The sequence below is a fragment of the Oncorhynchus kisutch genome, linkage group LG2, assembly GCF_002021735.2.
Source record: "Oncorhynchus kisutch isolate 150728-3 linkage group LG2, Okis_V2, whole genome shotgun sequence".
NCBI classification, from domain to species: domain Eukaryota; kingdom Metazoa; phylum Chordata; class Actinopteri; order Salmoniformes; family Salmonidae; genus Oncorhynchus; species Oncorhynchus kisutch.
Window position 1 is genome coordinate 71,324,774 of NC_034175.2, and position 12,500 is coordinate 71,337,273.

Sequence of the window (12,500 nt, forward strand, 5' to 3'; positions counted from 1 at the left end):
GAACACTGCTTTCCTCCTATTAATACTGTGACTGTAGGAAGAGGAACACTGCTTTCCTCCTATTAATACTGTGACTGTAGGAAGAGGAACACTGCTTTCCTCCTATTAATACTGTGACTGTAGGAAGAGGAACACTGCTTTCCTCCTATTAATACTGTGACTATAGGAAGAGGAAGAGGAACACTGCTTTCCTCCTATTAATACTGTGACTGTAGGAAGAGGAACACTGCTTTCCTCCTATTAATACTGTGACTGTAGGAAGAGGGTTCACAGAGCTTTCCTCCTATTAATACTGTGACTGTAGGAAGAGGAACACTGCTTTCCTCCTATTAATACTGTGACTATAGGAAGAGGAAGAGGAACACTGCTTTCCTCCTATTAATACTGTGACTGTAGGAAGAGGAACACTGCTTTCCTCCTATTAATACTGTGACTGTAGGAAGAGGAACACTGCTTTCCTCCTATTAATACTGTGACTGTAGGAAGAGGAACACTGCTTTCCTCCTATTAATACTGTGACTATAGGAAGAGGAAGAGGAACACTGCTTTCCTCCTATTAATACTGTGACTGTAGGAAGAGGAACACTGCTTTCCTCCTATTAATACTGTGACTGTAGGAAGAGGGTTCACAGAGCTTTCCTCCTATTAATACTGTGACTGTAGGAAGAGGAACACTGCTTTCCTCCTATTAATACTGTGACTATAGGAAGAGGAAGAGGAACACTGCTTTCCTCCTATTAATACTGTGACTGTAGGAAGAGGAACACTGCTTTCCTCCTATTAATACTGTGACTGTAGGAAGAGGAACACTGCTTTCCTCCTATTAATACTGTGACTGTAGGAAGAGGAACACTGCTTTCCTCCTATTAATACTGTGACTGTAGGAAGAGGAAGAGGGTTCACAGAGCTTTCCTCCTATTAATACTGTGACTGTAGGAAGAGGAAGAGGGTTCACAGAGCTTTCCTCCTGTTAATACTGTGACTGTAGGAAGAGGAAGAGGGTTCACAGAGCTTTCCTCCTATTAATACTGTGACTGTAGGAAGAGGAAGAGGGTTCACAGAGCTTTCCTCCTATTAATACTGTGACTGTAGGAAGAGGAACACTGCTTTCCTCCTATTAATACTGTGACTGTAGGAAGAGGAATTTTTCACAGAGCTTTCCTCCTATTAATACTGTGACTGTAGGAAGAGGAACACTGCGTTCCTCCTATTAATACTGTGACTGTAGGAAGAGGAACACTGCTTTCCTCCTATTAATACTGTGACTGTAGGAAGAGGAAGAGGGTTAACAGAGCTTTCCTCCTATTAATACTGTGACTGTAGGAAGAGGAACACTGCGTTCCTCCTATTAATACTGTGACTGTAGGAAGAGGAACACTGCTTTCCTCCTATTAATACTGTGACTGTAGGAAGAGGGACACTGCTTTCCTCCTATTAATACTGTGACTGTAGGAAGAGGGACACTGCTTTCCTCCTATTAATACTGTGACTGTAGGAAGAGGAACACTGCGTTCCTCCTATTAATACTGTGACTGTAGGAAGAGGAACACTGCTTTCCTCCTATTAATACTGTGACTGTAGGAAGAGGAACACTGCTTTCCTCCTATTAATACTGTGACTGTAGGAAGAGGAACACTGCGTTCCTCCTATTAATACTGTGACTGTAGGAAGAGGAACACTGCTTTCCTCCTATTAATACTGTGACTGTAGGAAGAGGGACACTGCTTTCCTCCTATTAATACTGTGACTGTAGGAAGAGGAACACAGCTTTCCTCCTATTAATACTGTGACTGTAGGAAGAGGAACACTGCGTTCCTCCTATTAATACTGTGACTGTAGGAAGAGGAACACTGCTTTCCTCCTATTAATACTGTGACTGTAGGAAGAGGAACACTGCTTTCCTCCTATTAATACTGTGACTGTAGGAAGAGGGACACTGCTTTCCTCCTATTAATACTGTGACTGTAGGAAGAGGAACACTGCTTTCCTCCTATTAATACTGTGACTGTAGGAAGAGGGACACTGCTTTCCTCCTATTAATACTGTGACTGTAGGAAGAGGGACACTGCTTTCCTCCTATTAATACTGTGACTGTAGGAAGAGGAACACTGCTTTCCTCCTATTAATACTGTGACTGTAGGAAGAGGAAGAGGGTTCACAGAGCTTTCCTCCTATTAATACTGTGACTGTAGGAAGAGGAACACTGCTTTCCTCCTATTAATACTGTGACTGTAGGAAGAGGAAGAGGGTTCACAGAGCTTTCCTCCTATTAATACTGTGACTGTAGGAAGAGGAAGAGGGTTCACAGAGCTTTCCTCCTATTAATACTGTGACTGTAGGAAGAGGAAGAGGGTTCACAGAGCTTTCCTCCTATTAATACTGTGACTGTAGGAAGAGGAAGAGGGTTCACAGAGCTTTCCTCCTATTAATACTGTGACTGTAGGAAGAGGAAGAGGGTTCACAGAGCTTTCCTCCTGTTAATAATGACATGTAAAGACTGCTGCACTATGTGTGTGAGAGAGATGTGCTCACTGGCCTCCACTGGGACTTACCCATACGGGAGCTTCGATCTGACATCCACAATCAGTACCGGATATTATTCCTCCTTTGTACTGAATTCATCTCTGCAGAGATGAGATTAGTACCACATAATGCAAACATGATGCATGATGGTCAGTGCAGACAGCCCTCAATATGGTGCTTTGTGCAGGACCCATTGAGGTTCTGTGTAGGCGATAGATTGTGTTTTTTCCATTTCCTCCGGGCTCATGTACCAAGAATAAGTCCTTTTATAGTGGTTCTATGTGAATGGAGAGGTATTATTGTGGTGTTAAACGCTAACACATGTCAATAAGTCGGTCTGTCTTGGTGCCAGTGTTGTTTCAGGGTTAAGGGTTAGACGTAACACACGACACAGCCAGCATGGCTAACGGTACTCCAGCTGTGAAAACACCAACTCCAATTTATGGTTATTAAACTCAACACCTTGGGAAGGAGGCACGAGGCACGAGGCTTCTCCATGGAGGGAAAAAGAGCTTTGTTCCCTCTGCTGGAGTGTGTCAGTAGAGGTGTTTAACAACACTCAGAGGTGTGATAGCATCACAGTGTGAAGGGGACAGAGAGTTCAGATGACAGTAGAGTACAGTACAGTAGCGTAGAATACAGTCGTTATCGATTGGTGGCCTTAAATAGCTGATGTCCTTCTCTCTCTCGCTCTTTCTCTCTCTCTCCCTCTCTCTATAGTTCTACCAGATATAACTATACCAGGTAGAACTGGTAGAACTATACCAGGTAGAACTAGTAGAACTACACCAGTTAGAACTAGTAGAACTATATCAGGTAGAACTAGTAGAACTATACCAGGTAGAACTAGTAGAACTATACCAGGTAGAACTATACCAGGTAGATCTATACCAGGTAGAACTATATCAGGTAGACCTATACCAGGTAGAACTATATCAGGTAGAACTAGTAGAACTATACCAGGCAGATCTAGTAGAACTACACCAGTTAGATCTATACCAGGTAGAACTAGTAGAACTATACAAGGTAGACCTATACCAGGTAGATTTATATCAGGTAGAACTAGTAGATCTATACAAGGTAGAACTAGTAGAACTATACCAGGTAGAACTAGTAGAACTATACCAGGTAGAACTATACCAGGTAGATCTATACCAGGTAGACCTATACCAGGTAGAACTATATCAGGTAGAACTAGTAGAACTATACCAGGCAGATCTAGTAGAACTACACTAGTTAGAACTATACCAGGTAGAACTAGTATAACTATACAAGGTAGAACTATACCAGGTAGATCTATATCAGGTAGAACTATACCAGGTAGTATTTGACTGGGCCTGAGGTGTATTTCATGTTGGTCCCGTCTCACTCTCCCTGGCCCTGCCTGCCATGTGTGTCTGTGTGGGAAATGTGGGCCGAGTTAACCACTCTGCTGGGCATCGCTGCGGGCACACTCACTGGGTTGTGGTTAACATGCTGCCATGGCAACTGCTATTCACCAGCCTATACCAGGTAGAACTATACCAGGTAGATCTATACCAGGTAGAACTATATCAGGTAGACCTATACCAGGTAGAACTATATCAGGTAGAACTAGTAGAACTATACCAGGCAGATCTAGTAGAACTACACCAGTTAGATCTATACCAGGTAGAACTAGTAGAACTATACAAGGTAGACCTATACCAGGTAGATTTATATCAGGTAGAACTAGTAGATCTATACAAGGTAGAACTAGTAGAACTATACCAGGTAGAACTAGTAGAACTATACCAGGTAGAACTATACCAGGTAGATCTATACCAGGTAGACCTATACCAGGTAGAACTATATCAGGTAGAACTAGTAGAACTATACCAGGCAGATCTAGTAGAACTACACTAGTTAGAACTATACCAGGTAGAACTAGTATAACTATACAAGGTAGAACTATACCAGGTAGATCTATATCAGGTAGAACTATACCAGGTAGTATTTGACTGGGCCTGAGGTGTATTTCATGTTGGTCCCGTCTCACTCTCCCTGGCCCTGCCTGCCATGTGTGTCTGTGTGGGAAATGTGGGCCGAGTTAACCACTCTGCTGGGCATCGCTGCGGGCACACTCACTGGGTTGTGGTTAACATGCTGCCATGGCAACTGCTATTCACCAGCCCTCGGACAAAAATGTTTTTATCCCTCTGTGACACAAAAGGCTACGGGATGAACTTTCTGACAACACACAACTGTTGAATGGCCCTGCTCTGATGATAATATATCTGTTTTGATGTCCTTTGTCAGGCCAGAGAAAGAGGATAAACACTAACCAACTTTCAGGATTCCTGCCTCATGCAAGAGGTCTGGATTTCAATAGGCATATTATGCCCTGTCTCTCAATGTCAGAGTTCTACATTAGAATAGACTCTAGATTCTAGAACATGCACCGATGGACATTTAATGTGATGCTGAAATCATGCCTGTAAATGTATTTAGCGCCATGTCCTCTACACAGTTACTAAGCCTCCATTCAGATCATATCCAATGGAGGAAATTGTTGTCTGGGACACAACCAAGGTGAATCTATGAATCTATGCGTACAGTTCTACGGAACACACATTAATAAGACCGTCACATACGCACCTGCTCAACCAGGACCAGGTCATGCTAGACATCTACAGTCTGCTGTTTGAAATACAACATCTTTCTAAATATATGGATCTTATTGCAAACACATTGTGCTCTGTTGACATACTGTCTGTCCAGAGGCACTGCTCTGCTAGTTCATCAGAACTACACGTACAGTCTACCATGATACAGCCTACCACGGTACAGTCACGATACAGTCTACCACGATAGACAGGCAGGCAGGCAGGCAGGCAAGCAGGCAGGCAGGCAGGCAGGCAGGCAGGCAGGCAGGCAGGCAGGCAGGCAGGCAGGCAGGCAGGCAGGCAGGCAGGCAGGCAGGCATGCACACAGATAGATGCCCATACCGGATGGCAAGTTAAGTCTCATTCTATCATGATGAATAGTCCACAAGTTCAAGATTTGTTCATCATTCACTCATACCTCATTAAAATACCACTCCACTGTCCATGCTACATGTTTGTACATAGTGTTTGTAGTGTATTTGTAGGTGAGGAGTCTGGGATGAAGAGTCATTTAGAGGAGGTTCAGAAAGTCACTACATGTTCTTACTGAGTTCTGATGAACAGTGAAGAATTAAATGACCTCGACTGTACTGTCATTGGTTATGCAACAGCTCATTTGAATGTTTCAGTGAGTTGAATTTAAAAGTTGTCCCTAAGCTCAGCCCATGGACTAGTGTAAAGATGGCCATGTATATGATTTAAGTGCTGGACCAATACGTCATCTCTTCTGAGTATGATGGAGTGAAACACAACCGCCTTATAAGGACTTTGCAATGGTTTAAGAAATATCAGGTTGACCAATATGGCCTTTTTGGACACCAGAAGTGATACTGTTACTCTGCAGCCTACAGTGAAAAGCGCACAGAAGAATAAATAAAAATGTATTGTCTCTGCTTTGACTATTCTGTGATGAAAGATTCAATCAACAAGTTGACTGTTCTCCCTATTTCTCTCTCTCTCTGTGTTTCCATGGAGGTTGCTTCGAGTGCTGCATCAAGTGTCTGGGCGGGGTGCCGTATGCATCGCTGGTGGCCACCATCCTATGTTTCTCCGGCGTGGCCCTGTTCTGTGGCTGCGGCCATGTGGCCCTCACCGGCACCCTTACCATCCTGGAGAACCACTTCTCCAAAGTCACCTCTGACCACGCCATGCTGACCGACGTGTGAGTGACCGAACCCTGACCCCATGAGTAGGGCTAGGAGTCCTTGACCCTAACCTGTCCATGAAAAGCAATGCTCCCTAGTGATATCCTATAAGCTATAATTAAGGCCTGGCTAACCGTAAGTATCCAACTGAATGGCCAGAGTAGAGCATTATTAAGATACAACTGGTCCCCCAAACCCGTACATGTCAATCCAGGCAGTAGTAGTGGCTATATGTCTCCAACGATATCCTGAAAAAATTAACTATTTATACCAGTTATACACTACCATTAAAAAGATTGGGGTCTCTTAGAAATGTCCTTGTTATTTAAAGTAAATTTAAAAAATTCCGTCCATTATAATAACATCAAATTGATCAGAAACACAGTGTAGACGTTGTTAATGTTGTAAATGACTATTGTAGCTGGAAACGGATGCTTTTTTCATGGAATATCTACATAGGCATACAGAGGTCCAATATCAGCAACCAACACTCCTGTGTTCCAATGGCACATTGTGTTATCCAACTTTATCATTTTAAAAGGCTAATTGATCATTAGAAAACCCTTTTGTAATTATGTTAGCACAGCTGAAAACTGTTTTTCTGATTAAAGATGCAATAATTACTGGCCTTCTTTAGACTAGTTGAGTATCTGGAGCATCAGCATTTGTGGGTTCGATTACAGGCTCAAAATGGCCTCTGCTTGCACCTTACCCCAGATGAGACCTCTTTTAGATCCATTAGTCTATAGCAAGAGAGGAGAAACATAGAGGAGAGGAAGAACAGGACAAGTGTTTTGTTATGAGGTTTTAAGGGGAGTCTCTGTGAGTGCCCATTTTAATATCAATTTTCAAGTTTTAATGTCACGTGTACTTAAGTGTTAATGCCAGAGAAGCCGGTGTTTGGAAGATATCTTGGCACGGGTGTTGTTAGGCCCGAAACCGAGGTTTCATGCCAATCTATTTGTTCCGTTCCAGCCATCATCATGAGTCGTTCTTCCCTCAGAAGCCTCCACTGGTGTGTATAAAGATAAGGAGAGGTTTTTAGTGGCTGAGAGCCAACACGTTAGTGTGGTAAATATTAGTATAACAAAATACCCATGCCCATTTCTCCTGGCTAAGAGCTGAGGAGAGACTGACTGCATCACTTCTTCTTTTTATAACAAACATGAATGTGTTGAAAACTCCAAATTGTTTTGTATAGTCAACCTACACACAGCTCTGACACACACACTTACCCCATCAGACATGCCACCAGGGGTATTTTCACAGTCCCAAAATCCAGAACAAATTCAAGAAAGCGTACAGTATTACAGTGCCTTGCGAAAGTATTCGCCCCCCTTGAACTTTGCGACCTTTTGCCACATTTCAGGCTTCAAACATAAAGATATAAAACTGTATTATTTTGTGAAGAATCAACAACAAGTGGGACACAATCATGAAGTGGAACGACATTTATTGGATATTTCAAACTTTTTTAACAAATCAAAAACTGAAAAATTGGGCGTGCAAAATTATTCAGCCCCTTTACTTTCAGTGCAGCAAACTCTCTCCAGAAGTTCAGTGAGGATCTCTGAATGATCCAATGTTGACCTAAATGACTAATGATGATAAATACAATCCACCTGTGTGTAATCAAGTCTCCGTATAAATGCACCTGCACTGTGATAGTCTCAGAGGTCCGTTAAAAGCGCAGAGAGCATCATGAAGAACAAGGAACACACCAGGCAGGTCCGAGATACTGTTGTGAAGACGTTTAAAGCTGGATTTGGATACAAAAAGATTTCCCAAGCTTTAAACATCCCAAGGAGCACTGTGCAAGCGATAATATTGAAATGGAAGGAGTATCAGACCACTGCAAATCTACCAAGACCTGGCCGTCCCTCTAAACTTTCAGCTCATACAAGGAGAAGACTGATCAGAGATGCAGCCATGAGGCCCATGATCACTCTGGATGAACTGCAGAGATCTACAGCTGAGGTGGGAGACTCTGTCCATAGGACAACAATCAGTCGTATATTGCACAAATCTGGCCTTTATGGAAGAGTGGCAAGAAGAAAGCCATTTCTTAAAGATATCCATAAAAAGTGTCGTTTAAAGTTTGCCACAAGCCACCTGGGAGACACACCAAACATGTGGAAGAAGGTGCTTTGGTCAGATGAAACCAAAATTGAACTTTTTGGCAACAATGCAAAACATTATGTTTGGCGTAAAAGCAACACAGCCTATCACCCTGAACACACCATCCCCACTGTCAAACATGGTGGTGGCAGCATCATGGTTTGGGCCTGCTTTTCTTCAGCAGGGACAGGGAAGATGGTTAAAATTGATGGGAAGATGGATGGAGCCAAATACAGGACCATTCTGCAAAAGACCTGAGACTGGGACGGAGATTTGTCTTCCAACAAGACAATGATCCAAAACATAAAGCAAAATCTACAATGGAATGGTTCAAAAATAAACATATCCAGGTGTTAGAATGGCCAAGTCAAAGTCCAGACCTGAATCCAATCGAGAATCTGTGGAAAGAACTGAAAACTGCTGTTCACAAATGCTCTCCATCCAACCTCACTGAGCTCGAGCTGTTTTGCAAGGAGGAATGGGAAAAAATGTCAGTCTCTCGATGTGCAAAACTGATAGAGACATACCCCAAGCGACTTACAGCTGTAATCGCAGCAAAAGGTGGCGCTACAAAGTATTAACTTAAGGGGGCTGAATAATTTTGCACGCCCAATTTTTCAGTTTTTGATTTGTTAAAAAAGTTTGAAATATCCAATAAATGTCGTTCCACTTCATGATTGTGTCCCACTTGTTGTTGATTCTTCACAAAAAAATACAGTTTTATATCTTTATGTTTGAAGCCTGAAATGTGGCAAAAGGTCGCAAAGTTCAAGGGGGCCGAATACTTTCACAAGGCACTGTATATAGCGCCATTATTGCATGGAACTCCATTCCATCTCAAACCGTGCCAATATATCCTCCAAACACCGTCTTCGAGGGCAGGCAAACCGTGCCAATATGTCGTCCAAACACCGTCTTCGAGGGCAGGCAAACCGTGCCAATATGTCCTCCAAACACCGTCTTCGAGGGCAGGCAAACCGTGCCAATATATCCTCTAAACACAGGCTTTGAGGGCAGGCAAACCGTATCAATATGTCCTCCAAACACTGTCTTCGAGGGCATTATCACTTTTATACAACGGATTACCAACATATTCAAATAATGATTGACATATTTTCCTTAACATTATTTTAACTAATTTATCCATACTACTTCATCCTTCTACAAGATATAGTCCCGACACAAATCTAGGCTTGTTAAAGTCGTTCAGTCTTTTTGTTCTGTATCTATGGACGCGACCCAGGCGTTCAGTCTTTTTGTTCTGTATCTATGGACGCGACCCAGGCGTTCAGTCTTTTTGTTCTGTAACTATGGAGGCAACCCAGTCGTTTGTTCTAAATGTTCCATTGCCATACTAGCTGTCAACGTTCTTATCTCTTGCTTGCTAGCTAGCCAACTACGGCTAACTTACAGTCACTTCAAAAAGTGCAGCCAGAATAACAGCAAAGTAGCTGCATTTGCATTTGTTTAAGATGTTTTCTAGTGACATTTATTTGGATACATCCATAACAATGAGCTAATGAGTCGCGATTTCACTTGGTATAGAAAATGTGCTCACACGTCAGGACACTGTTGTTCAGAGGAGCTAGCCAACAACACAGCTACAGTAACACAATCACTTCAAGCTGTAGCTGGAAAGACTGGATATTAGCTGCGTTTCCTTTGACCTTTTTTCAATTGAAGGGTCGATTGGTTTCTCAGAGACATGCATCTTCTGTTTACATTTCATCCACCAAAGTTGTTAATGGTTTACATCTTCTTTTTTTACTCAATGACAGAATGAATGGTATGCAGTTTTATAACCCGGGCTAAATCTAAACGTATAAGCTAGTCTAATACAACCTGTCACGTTTACGGTTTCTCCTCTAGCCTCATGTTGGAGGCTGAAACATAACATAGTCGTATTGGATTATCCCTAATGGACAGAACACAGAGCGGGTTTATGTGGGATTTGCTCCTATACAGAATACAGCTGATGCAGTACGTCATCTATGGCATCGCCTCCTTCTTCTTCCTCTACGGAATCATCCTGCTGGCCGAGGGCTTCTACACCACCAGCGCTGTGAAGGAGCTGCACAGCGAGTTCAAGACCACCATCTGCGGACGATGTATTAGTGGCATGGTACGTAACTAAAGTGAACCACTGGACTGTGTTAACTGTGCACTGAACTTACACCAAACAACGAAACTCACTGCACTCTTGATCAGACCAAATTTCGTGCAACAAGCTAGTCTTTGTTTTTATGTACTCAACCCGAACCACGTGGACACCTGAGTTCTGTTTTAATGTGATCAATCAAACAAGCTGATGACATAATGACGACGTCTGAGCAAATACTCTTCGCAAACGAACACGAAAGCATGCCCTCTCTTTTATGCCTACCGGTCAAATAGACACAAACAACAGCTATGAAAATACTAGTTATGATCTAGATCTTCCTAATGCCAATGTGATGCTGTTTTTGTACGTGTGTTTTCTCAGTTTGTGTTCCTGACCTACATCCTGGGTATCGCCTGGCTGGGTGTGTTTGGTTTCTCCGCCGTGCCCGTCTTCCTCTTCTACAACATCTGGTCCACCTGCAACGCCATGAGGTCACCTGTGGCTAACCTCACCAACGTGGACACCATCTGTGTCGACGTTCGTCAGTACGGTAAGGGAAAACCGGAGTTACAGCCAGGGTCATCTTCATTAGGCACCATGTGAAAGAAAACAGACTGAAACTGAGAGGGTTTACCTGAACTTTTCCAATAAGAAAGGCTTGTTTTGTCTTCCCGTTGCAACATTATCTCTACGCTGTGTCCTAATGAATATGACCAAATCCATCCAGGTTCCCCTTCTACCCATAACACAGAGCAGGTGTTTCCAATACTTTGTGTACAGTTGCCTGTTGAGGCTGTGGATCACTGATTTCTATTGGTGTGTATCACAGGAGGTTGGTGGCACCTTAATTGGGGAGGATTGGCTAGTGTTAATGGCTGGAGGGGAATATGTGGAATGGTATCAAATACATCAAACACAAGGTTTGATGCCAAATTGTTTGCATAGTTAACCTACACACAGCTCTGACACACACACTTACCGTACAGTATAATATAGAGCCATTAGAGATAAAGCAACATCTCACAGTGCCACGCCTCTCCCCTATTTGACCTAGATAGTTTGTGTGTATGCATTGATATGTAGGCTACATGTGCCATTTTTAAATGTACAGTTGAACTCGGAAGTTTACATACACCTTAGCCAAATACATTTCAACTCAGTTTTTCACGATTCCTGACATTTAATCCTAGTAAAAATTCACTGTCTTAGATCAGTTAGGATCACCACTTTCTTTTAAGAATGTGAAATGTCAGAATAATAGTAGTGAGAATTATTTATTTCAGCTTTTATTTATTTCATTACATTCCCAGTGGGTCAGAAGTTTACATACACTCAATTAGTATTTGGTAGCATTGCCTTTAAATGGTTTAACTTGGGTCAAACATTTGGGGTAGCCTTCCACAAGCTTCCCACAATATGTTGGGTGAATTTTGACCCATTTTTCCTGACAGAGCTGGTGTAACTGAGTCAGGTTTGTAGGCCTCCTTGCTTGCACACTCTTTTTCAGTTCTGCCCACAAATTCTATATAGGATTGAGGTCATGGTTTGTGATGGCCACTCCAATAACTTGACTTTGTTGTCCTTTAAGCCATTTTGCCACAACTTTGGAAGTATGCTTGGGGTCATTGTCCATTTGGAAGACCCATTTGCAATCAAGCTTTAACTGATGTCTTGAGATGTTGCTTCATTATATCCACATAATTATCCCTCATCATGATGCCATCTATTTTGTGAAGTGCACCAGTCCCTCCTGCAGCAGAGCACCCTCACAACATGATGCTGCCACCCCCGAGCTTCACGGTTTGGGTGGTGTTCTTTGGTTTGCAAGCCTCCCCCTTTTTCCTCCAAACATAACGATGGTCATTATGGCCAAACAGTTCTATTTTTTGTTTCATGAGACCAGAGGACATTTCTCCAAAAAGTACGATCTTTGTCCCCATGTGCAGTTACAAACTGTAGTCTGGCTTTTTTATGGCGGTTTTGGAGCAG

At 42.6% G+C, this 12,500-nt stretch overlaps 1 protein-coding gene across 3 annotated transcripts in view; it reads left to right on the forward strand.

The window, feature by feature from the left end:
• Nucleotides 1-12,500, forward strand: part of LOC109870854 (neuronal membrane glycoprotein M6-b) — a 67,959-nt gene that overhangs the window by 46,005 nt on the left and 9,454 nt on the right. For all 3 annotated transcript variants that reach the window (XM_020461531.2, XM_031801054.1, XM_031801057.1), the window contains exons 2-4: nt 6,123-6,309; nt 10,376-10,532; nt 10,893-11,061. In XM_020461531.2, the coding sequence (XP_020317120.1) occupies nt 6,123-6,309; nt 10,376-10,532; nt 10,893-11,061 (513 nt within the window). The remainder of the gene's footprint in view (nt 1-6,122; nt 6,310-10,375; nt 10,533-10,892; nt 11,062-12,500) is intronic.